The sequence below is a fragment of the Hipposideros armiger genome, unplaced genomic scaffold, assembly GCF_001890085.2.
Source record: "Hipposideros armiger isolate ML-2016 unplaced genomic scaffold, ASM189008v1 scaffold_159, whole genome shotgun sequence".
Classification (NCBI taxonomy): domain Eukaryota; kingdom Metazoa; phylum Chordata; class Mammalia; order Chiroptera; family Hipposideridae; genus Hipposideros; species Hipposideros armiger.
Genome location: NW_017731509.1, coordinates 1,836,342 through 1,846,618, shown reverse-complemented (window position 1 = coordinate 1,846,618; position 10,277 = coordinate 1,836,342). Strand labels below are relative to the sequence as shown.

Below are 10,277 nucleotides of genomic sequence, written 5' to 3'. Positions count from 1 at the left end.
TGGGGGAGGATCGTTGATTCACCCACCATCCTGATATAATCATTTTAATTTAAGCTTGTTGTTTCTGCCCTTGTCCATATGTAGATGTTTTATTAAGTTGCTATCACAGTATACATACAGTATGTTCTTTGTCACTTCACATTGTCCCCTGAGCATTCTGTGTTGCAACTTCTGTTTTACCATTCTTTTTAAAGGCTGACAAATAATCAAATGTGGATGTACCATCATTCGCTTAACCATTTCTGCTCTCTTGGACATTTAATGTGTTTGCATTTTCAAATGTCAGGATTAATGATGCCACAGTGAACATCTTTCTCCATAAAGCCTTTCCTCTCTTTTGGGTAATTTCCTGGGCAAGAGAGGTCCCAGGGTGGGGTTATGGAGTGTCCTGTTCTGTGACCACCAGCCAGTAGGTGGTATTTCTGCTGTCGCTCAGAAAATCCAGGGTTCCTCTTATGAGGGACCCTTGGACTGTGGCTTCTCCTGACCCCCACAGTTCAACGCTGACCGATATTCACTGTGGTCCCCAGGTCCCCGGCTCTTCCTGTCGTGCCCAATTGATGTGGATGGCTCCAGAGTGTGGTTCACCGACTTGTGGAATTATTCGATTATCCCCTATCTCCTGGAAGCCGTCAGAGAGGGACTCCAGGTGAGAAGCACACCAGACGCCAGCCTCCTAAAATCAGTGGTATTCTAGTGACCGGATGAGTTGTACTTATCTCCCTCTTCAGGAATCTGACTGACATGAGGTGACAACCCCTCACCTGTGAGGCCGTCAGTCTAGCTCAGGTTAGGGACACACTTGGCTGTAAATCCTGGCTCTGCCACCTGTTAGCTGTGTGACCACAGGCAAGTCATCTAGCTTCTCTGTCCACAGTGCTCTCATCAATAGAAAAGGAGACTAGTACTCTGCCACGCAGAATTGTTGCAAGGGCTAAATGAAATCATGGCTGTCATATGCTCGGCACAGTTAGTGCGAAGAAACAGAAGCATACATGTGTGTAGCACTTCACAGTTTACAAACTACTCTCCTATCTGTTTGGTTCAAGCCTTGCATTAGCCCTGGAACACAGAGATTTTTTTTTTGTCTCCATTTTTCAAATGAGAAAAATTGAGTCTCAGAGGGGAATAAGTGACTTGTTCAAAGTCATAAAAGTAAACCGTGAAGAATCTGGGATTTGAGTCCAGGCCTCTAGCTACAATTCCAGGTTCTCAGCCCTCAGCCTCGTGGCCCTCACTACCTGCCATCAGGAACCCCCACGGGTGACCCTGGGGCCCATGAGGCTGCAAACCAGGGCAGGAGGGAAAGCATAGATTCTTCACTTCTCACTCAGCCCAGGGTTTAATGTTAGGAGCTCAGCAGTCAAGTGGAACTTGGGACAGATTTACTTCTGAGCATGGAGGCAGCCTGAGAAGTTCTAGGCTCTCTGCACCCCACTGAGTAATTAGCAGGCATCATATGCAGTTGAATAACCTGGGAACCCCCCCAGGACTTCTTTGTTCTTCAGTCCTAGGCAGTGGGAGACACAAGATGCTGTTTTATACCTGTGGGGGGCAGTACACAGTAATGGCTTCGGTCAGAGTTTGTCATTTCTGTACATTTGGCGGAGCTGACGAATGTTCGACTGCTTTGTATCTATAACGTGTAATAGCTATGATAGTCTTCAGAGGTGTTCAGGACAACAGGAACTAGAAGAGGGCAAGAAAGCAGAGGCATGCCACCTTTTTGTGAGACTCAGTCGCTCAGTGCAAGGCAGGAAAAGTCATCGCTTTCTTGTGCTGAGAGGTCATTTGAAGGACAGTCTTTCAAGAGTGTGGGAGCGACCAGGGAAGGCAGCCAGAGTTAGCATTTTAATACACTGCTCAAAAATGTGCCTTCCTGCCCCAAACCTATGACCTCATTGTCCCGATGAGCCCAGGAGACCCTGAATCTACTGATTCGTGAGGAAGCCTGGTGTGTTCTTCATGCCTCTGGTTTTGAAGGAAAGTTTGCTGACTTCTATTGAGGGCCTGCTACTTCTTAGGCCCTGTGCTAGGGGCCTGACACGCATGAGCTCATGTAGTTCTAAAGCTCAGTGAGCAACTTATAGATGAGACGAAGACTTACAGGAGCTTTGACCCTTACCCAGGTTCACTCAGTGGGGCATGGGGAGCCAGCGTTGGAGAACAGGCCTCAGCATTGGCTTCCAGAAGCCCCTCCAGCAGGCACATCCTTTCCTGGGGGAATTGTGGCATCGCCTCCTAGTGGATACCAGATACCTTTGCAAGTTTTGACTCCTGAATCGTACATGTTTGTGCATGCGCGTGTGTGCGTGCGTGTGTGTGTGTGTGTGTGCGCGTGCATGTGTGTGTAAGTGTGCGTGTAAGTGTGTGTGTATATGTAACTGTTTGGAGGTTCTTCCTTAATGTGTGCCGTGGTTCCTCCGTTTGTGATATACATTTCCATCCCACAGAGTCAGCGGCTCACAGTGGCCCAGCTTTTAGTCTCTGATGTCTTGGCTCCCTGTTCCTGATCCAGTGAGGGTGCCAGGCTCCTCCCTGCTTTGGGGAAAGTGAATGTCCTATTTGCCTGTCTATCCAACTGTCTCTGCTGCTTCTTAGAGCTGCCGCAGGGCTCTGCACTGGGGCCAAGGAGCTTTTTGATATTTCCTTTACTTGCCATGGTACTCACCAGCCATTCGTCACCTGGACATGAACACATCCAGCAGCAAGCAGGGAGGCTTGTAAAAATATGTCCTGTTCCTGCAGATGATGTTAGCATGTGCCCGATGCACATTTGTCTGATGACTTAGTTCCCAGCCCTGTTCCCCTTTGGAGTTGTCATTGTACACACTTTGGAGTTAACAAAGTGTCTAGTCTACAGAGCAACTCGTACGACCTTCATCTCCCTAGTGGAGTTGGAAGCATGTGGGGGCCCTTTATCAGATGACTCAACCTGCTCTAAGACCCTGGGAAAATCTCTCTCCTCACAGCCTCAGGTTCCCCATCTCTAATCTGAAAAGTTTGGGCTAGAAGAGTGTTTTTTCAGGCTGGCTTCTATGGAGCCCCAAAATTCCTCAAACTCCTCAGTGGTGTGGGGTCAGGGGAAAAGAGCAAATATTTGAAAACCACTGGGCCAGCTTCTTTCTGAGGACTTGATGAGCTCTGAATTCCGGCTTTTGTTCTTCTGCAGCCCTGAGCATCACCTCCTCCAGGCTGGAGGATGGAGACAGAGCAGTAGCTGTCAGAAATGAGGCTTGGGTTCAGCCGCAGCCGTGTGAAGTCGGGCTTGAGAAAGGCAGCCTGGTTCCACGGGGAAGGCCCTTGGAGGGAGACGCTTCTAAAACCTGCAGGAATGTTCCTAATCTGGATGAGGCTTCCTCAGTTCTAAACATCCCCAGATGCTTGTGTTCCCTTCCCTGCTGACACACACACACTCCACCTTCACATATCCTTACTTGTTCTGACTACAAACTGCCTTTAGAATGCCAGACTGAATTCTCAGGCCTGAGACTCACCACCGCCCCTGGTTAAGGAAGATTTAGCAACAGATGGGCCCAGAGCGCTAGACGGGAGGGGTGCTGGTGCCTGAGAAAATGATGAGGTCGTAGGAGGCTGTGTATGTCATGAGTGGAGGAGGCAGCCAGCCATCAGTGAAGTGAGATGGATGGGCCCATCTGCAGCGTACACAAAGGTCAGAGGCGGCCTAGGCATGAGACAGCTGTAGGAGACAGAGCGCCCAGCCCGGATTGTCCTCATCTGGAGTCAGTCAGGAAGCGAAGAGAGGGAAAAGGCCCAGACAAGGAAGCTGGAGTCCTAGGTTCGAATTCGGCTCTCCTCTGTAACCTTTCACAATTGGCTCCTCTCGTTAGACCCTAATTTCCCCATCTGGTATACGAGGGGGCAGGCCTAGGTGACCCCAGTTCCTTCCAGCTGAGGCAGCCTATGACTTGGGAAGACATGGCTTTGTCAGTCAGAGCTCGGTGCTCTGTCCCCCTGTCAGAGCCTTCCCCTCTCTTTCCTCTCAGCTCTAGGATTCCGGGAGGGCAGAGGGGACAGACAGGGAGACTGCGTTGCAGGTATAATTCTACCATGGAGCCTCACTGCAGGCACTGTGGTCCAGGAGTCTCTAATCTTTGTATCCCAGGGGCCCCTGTAGAGGGGGTGCCTTCCAGAGCCACGGAAAGCACTGTCCTGGGATGGAATTACACCGCCAGAGGAGGCATAATGCTGGGATTGGGGAGCTTTTCAGAAAGCTGCCAAGTCAGGGCTGCAGAAGAGGTCTCAGGCCCCCTCCTTCTTTGCCTCTTTTCAGCTCTATGGAAGGCGGGCTCCCTGGGAGGATCCTGCCAAGTGGGTGATGGACACCTATCCTTGGGCGGCAAGCCCACAGCAGCACGAGTGGCCTCCCCTGCTGCAGCTCCGGCCTGAGGACGTCGGCTTCGACAGCTACTCCATACCTCGGGAGGGCTCAACGAGCAAGCAGATGCCCCCTAGTGACGCTGAAGGAGACCCGCTGGTGAGTTCTCTGCCCGCAGAACGGCTCCGCCTTCATCGAGCACTTACTGTATTTGGTGCATGAAGCAAGGTGTGCGGGAAACACAGAGGAGACCAAGCCCCGACTTTGCTTTGGGAAGCTGTACCCATCCCAAGAGTGGGGACCCTTTGCCAGTATTTTCTTCCATAGTTTTAGTTTTTCACTCAAGCCTTTAACCCTTCTGAAATTGTTTCTGGTGTAAAGCAAAAGGTAAGAAACTGATTTTTCCCCTAAAGTGTCCCTACACCACTCTTGGCCCTATGAATTGAGTGCCACCTTTATCATGTACTGTCCTGCTCCAGTGATCTGTGCAGACACAGAGCTTGCTGAGGAGCAGAGGCCTAAGCCAAGAGATCAGGGGTGCAGGCAGGGAGAGGTCTGAGGGCAGGAGGGGTCCTGAATCGGGGTCCCATGGCCAGTGAGGTGAGTTAAGTCTTTAACTGCCTGAGCTGCCTATTTACTCTACAACTGCTAAAGCAACAAAGGCCCTTTAAGAAAAACCTGGGCCATGGATGGTAACACTACAATGATAGCACAGTAAGTCCTCACTTAACGTCATCAGTAGGTTCTGTGACATTAAGTGAAACCACATATAACGAAACCAGTTTTACCATAGGCTAATTGATATAAACAAGAGCTAAGGCCCTAAGCACCTCATCAACATTATAACAAAACAGCGGTATTCTAGGACCTGCTGTATTCTCTCTGCCTATATAAGACGCATACATAGTCATACTGCGAAATTAGACCTGACAAAGCAAAAGCCCTACAAAATGCAGTGAGAGCAAATATACTAGAACCTCCCATGGTTAAATATTATTATCATGCCTTACACTGAGCCCTGAGCTTCCTTGGCAGCTAACGAAAAAGGAAAAACAGCAGGGAGTATTACTTGCATTACCTAATGAGAGAAAATATTCATGAGGGGTGTGGCAGCGTTAACAGATAGCTGATTTGCTGTTCTCTCCCTAGTGACTAAATGATTTGTTAGATTAAAAAAAGTAACAATAGATGTTTTGGGTTGGCTTGACTGGTGGAATAGAGCTGAGGTCCTGTTGATGCTCTTTAAACAGGAACTATATTTTAAATGGATTTATTACTTGTATTACTATGCATAACCTAATTCGCAGCAGTTATGATACATAATGGTTTTACAGAGGAAAGGATCAAACTTTAAAAAACCGTTTCTAACTTTGCCCATTGCTAAAAGCCAAAGTCCTGGAGATATTTGTAGTGGGTGCAAGCTCATGAGGTCATAACTTCACATAAAAGTAGAACTTAGGATAGCTAGAGGAGAGAATAGCTGGCTCGCCCCCAGGCACTCTTTTCTTAACCAGGAATATCTGTATCACTGAACACAGAAGGCATTTTGGTAAGACCTGGGTTCTCGGAATAGTTACACAGAATGCTCCTTCCAACCTCAGGCCCCCCAGCAGTGAGCTGTGCCAGTCCAGCCACTCCTATTCACCAAGTTAGGTATTTGGTTTTCCTCCCAAGTCCATGCTCTGCCCAGGCCACAGGTCTCTGTTATAACGGCTCCCTTGTGTATTAGTCTCTCTCCTCATGGGACTGAGACCTCCAAGAAAACAGGACCCACTTGTTTGCATTCCGGACCACGTACTAAGGGTACATCAGGAATGTTTGATGAGTGAATAAATAATCGCAGTGGCACAGGGTCGGTCACTGCACTTCAGCTCCACCCTCCCCCAGGTGCGGCTGTGCTTCTGCAGCCAGCCTCACTCAGGAGACTGCTGGGCATCCTGAGGGGCAGTTGGCCGATGGCCATCGGCTCCCTATCTTCCTAACTTACTTGCTAAATAAAATATAAAATACATGCATACCATGTATAGTTATAAATAAAATAAAAGTACGTTTTGTAGTTCCCCATCTCCACTTCCAAACAAATAAACAGTAGAATCTATCAGGGACGATTTAAGAACACTGTCTTGAAAGTCTTTAAGTCAGACGATGATGATGATGGTGATGGTGATAGCAGATCACATTTATTGAACACTTATCCCGTGCCAGGCCCTACTCTCAGGGTTTAATACACATTTTGTCATTATGTTCCCTCCTTCAGCCTAGGGGATGGGTGCTACTATTCTCTCCATTCTCTAGAGGAGGAAATGCTGGCTTGGATACAGTAGGTAATTTGGCGAACCATCCTTGAATGGGAACCCAGGCCTCTGGGCTCTGGGGCTTTGCGTGTTCCTTACCCTTTGCCTCTCTGAAGGCCTTGGCAGGAGCTGGGGCTCAGGTGGCTCCCGGCTGCCCTCTAGAGTACAGATGAGCTTGATTCTCATCAAAGTGGGAGGGAGCCCTGTGCTTTGGAAGTCCTCGGTGCTGATGACTGCATCCCAGAGGCAGGGGCACTTGACTGGCATCTTTACCCAGGCTTAGGTGAGGTGTGCCCCCTCCCAAATAAAAATAAATGTCACATTTACAGGAGACCTTCTATTTTGTTTTTCATGCTCTACCTATATTAACTCAGTGCATGCTATAACGTTATAGGGCAGGTACAGTTATTTCTCATAGTTGACCAGTGAAGAAACTAAAGCACAAAGAGGTCGAGTAGCTTGTCCAAGGTCATACAGCTTAGTAAGGGGTGGAGCCAGGAGTGAACCCTGGAGGCCTGGCCCTGGAGGAGGAGGCGTGAGCTTTGCAGAGGCCAAGGATGGGCGGTGGCCTGGACTGAACGCTTGCTCATGCTCCTTGCTCTTCCCCCAGATGAATATGCTGATGAGGCTGCAGGAGGCAGCCAACTACTCCAGCCCCCAGAGCTACGACAGCGACTCCAACAGCAACAGCCACCACGATGACATCCTGGACTCGTCCTTGGAGTCCACTCTGTGACAGGGGCCTGGACACAGAGCCTGCCCACCTTCTCCTTTCCTCGCCCCACTCCGCCTCCATCCTCTGCACCACCCTGAAGATGCCCTCCTGAGCCAGCCCCCAGTCGCAGCATGCCAGCTGCAGGAATACCAAGACCCCTCGTCCTCCAGCCTTGACCTGGGTGCAGGCATCCCGGGCCAGCCGCCTTGGGACTGCTTCCTTCCACAGCGAGAACTGCACTATCTTTGGTTTTCTTTTCATTATTGTTTTGCCTTGTTGCTGTGACCTCCCTAAGACACTAAAGATACTTCTCGGGAAAGGATTATCACCGTTGAAAACGAAAAGGGTTTAAATAAAACACAAACCCCACTTGAAGCTCTGAAACCAAACAGCATCCCGCCATGAGCTGCCCAGAGACAGAAGAGACTGGAGTAAAGCTGGAGGCATAGACAGCTCAGCTCCCCCTCCGCACAGACCCTCCAGCACCCCCATACCTGCACCAACCCACCCTCCTATCCAGCCTGCCAACAGAGAACTGGTGCTAACTAAGAAGGGCACTTGCTTTGGTCACACAACAAACGACAGAGCTACAACGCAGGGAAAAACCTTCGGGGAAAAAACAACGCGTGCTTTCTGTTTTGTTTTTTAAATGGTGCTCTCCTTATCCGAGAGGTATTCTGCCTGTTCCAATTCAACCCACACCTTTCAGATACATCAGCCTCCGATTAATCCATGAGCGTGAGTGAAGGAGTGAGAATGCCTGAGCAGATGTGCTATAATGCAGAACAGCATGTGTCTGTTTCCTTCTTATATATAAATGAATCAGGTTTTGTTTTTTTCTGCCGACACTGTGTACAGTGAGAATTGGTCTACTTTGGAGAACTGATTACCCCTTTGAAAAAGGTTGAGTTCCTCCCTTTCTGACTCTTTGATTTTGAAGATTTTTTTCTTCTTTCCTTCTTGGTCAGAACCAATCCTTTGGTGAAAGTAAGAACCGCAGGAGTTGAGTTTTGGTTTGGTCCTGCTGAGTTTTGGTTTTCCGTTGTCCATCCTCACAGTTCTATACACTCGCCGCCTCCTGCTGGGGCTGGGGCTAGTCGCCGACGTCCAGTAAAATGGACCAGGACCCCACCCTCAGCACGTGGGTGAGCCGGGACCTTGCCTTTCCTTCTCGTCCTCAAGGCTTTAGATTGCACGTTGACACCTCAAGCGTGCCAGCCCCAACCTCAGGTGGGGTGGTGAGGTCACCTCGCGAAAGACTTGCACTTTCCTCAGAACCAACATGACACAACTCAACAAATGGGGGGCAGCCATTCCCTCCAGAAGCCCCAGCCCCGGCCTCCATCCAGAAAAGCCTTGCCTGACCTCTTCGGTGCTGACCTTCCCAAAGCGATGCCTTACTGGTTTTGTACTAACCATGTTCATTTATGAGTGTCATGCCTGCCTGGGGTCCATTTTGGGTTTTTCTTTTTTCCCCCCATCAGAGCAAACAGGGCTAAAAAGTCATCTACTCATTAGGAGAACTCAAGTTGCTGTGACTTTTTTCTCACCCAAAAGACTCATTTGTGTGGATGTGTGACCATGGGAAAAAGAAAAAGGAAAAAAATAAATAAAAAGATTCATTTTTTTTTTTTAGGTTCTTATCAGTCTCCAGCTAACACCCTGACTGGACAATGATGTGTCTTGTGCAGGAAAAGGCACAAGTTCCTAAAAGTCTCCATGACATCGCTGATATATGCCATGCTACCACGTGTCTTGAACATACTGGTATTTTCTTTACAGAGTGTAGTAAACCTTTGAGTTCGTGTCTGTTTTATAAAGAGAATCTTTATTCGACCCCAGTGGGGGAGTCTCTGTTAATGATCAGGGTTTTTATTCCATCTTGACATTTTTTATTTCTGAAGGTCCATCTCTATAGTTTTTCTTGTTACCACAAGAGCTTGACCTGAAACTGCTCACATTACATTGGATGACACCATTTTCTTCCACTTTGAAAGGAAAAAGGGAAATTGTCCCACTAACTGGTGAACGGAAAACCTCTCAACACTGTCCCTGCTTTAGTCTCAATAAAATCAGACTCTATCCTGCTAAGCCTTCATGAGTCATCTGGGTGTGTGAGTGTCTTCTTCTGTTTTGTTTTTCATAAAGATTTTTTAAACCATATATTTAGCCTGTGACCACAGGCCAAACCCTGAGCCTTCTGGTAGACCTGAAGAGTGGTCCTTCTCAATTTATCTCCCAATGATGACCTTACACTCATACTGTGAATTTGGGAGGAGGTAAAATTGACTTCTCCTCGTGGGCAGTTTTCCCAGTCACCTTGTGAGTAGACACCTGCCAATATTATTTGAAACTCTTTTTCTTTCTTTCTTTCTTTCTTTCTTTCTTTCTTTCTTTCTTTCTTTCTTTCTTTCTTTCTTTCTTTCTTTCTTTCTTTCTTTCTTTCTTTTCTTTTCTTTCTCTCTCACCTCCCTCCCTCCCTTCCTTCCTTCCTTCCTTCTACAAACCCTCTCTTTCTCTTCTCCCCTCTCCCACAGACTTCCCTCCCACTGGGTCCAGGCTCAGAACCGAGACCTGTGTCCCTGGTGTTACCCAGTTAGTGAATGGTGATTTTAAGTAGTGTAGCCCTTGTATGATTTACAACTCAGTGACCTTCCTAAAATTTCGGGAAGCAGGGTTGTCTGATATGCACATTTCTTCTCTTGCTCATATTTTACTTTAGTGTCACTCACCTTTGACAAAGTGACTTTGTACTCATTTAGGGCTCTGTCTGAAATGCTTCCATTTTGCCTTTTTCTACAGTTAGGCTAATTTTGAAATGTACGAAATTCTATGCAACATTTATGTTGAGTTACCAATGGAAGCCAAAAGTTTCCCAAACTGCCAAGAATTATACAGGCCATAAATGAGATGGGAATACCTTTTAATT

At 48.0% G+C, this 10,277-nt stretch overlaps 1 protein-coding gene across 10 annotated transcripts in view; it reads left to right on the top strand.

Moving 5' to 3' along the window:
* NAV2 (neuron navigator 2) overlaps positions 1 to 9,769 on the top strand; it is a 738,710-nt gene extending 728,941 nt beyond the window's left edge. For 7 of the 10 annotated variants that reach the window (XM_019651383.1, XM_019651379.1, XM_019651381.1 and 4 more), the window contains 3 exons: positions 531 to 649; positions 4,295 to 4,498; positions 7,244 to 9,769. In XM_019651383.1, the coding sequence (XP_019506928.1) occupies positions 531 to 649; positions 4,295 to 4,498; positions 7,244 to 7,369 (449 nt within the window). In that variant the 3' untranslated portion in view covers positions 7,370 to 9,769. The remainder of the gene's footprint in view (positions 1 to 530; positions 650 to 4,294; positions 4,499 to 7,243) is intronic. The other 3 variants (XM_019651380.1, XM_019651382.1, XM_019651377.1) reach the window with 1 other exon arrangement.
* The last annotated feature ends 508 nt before the right edge of the window (positions 9,770 to 10,277 follow it).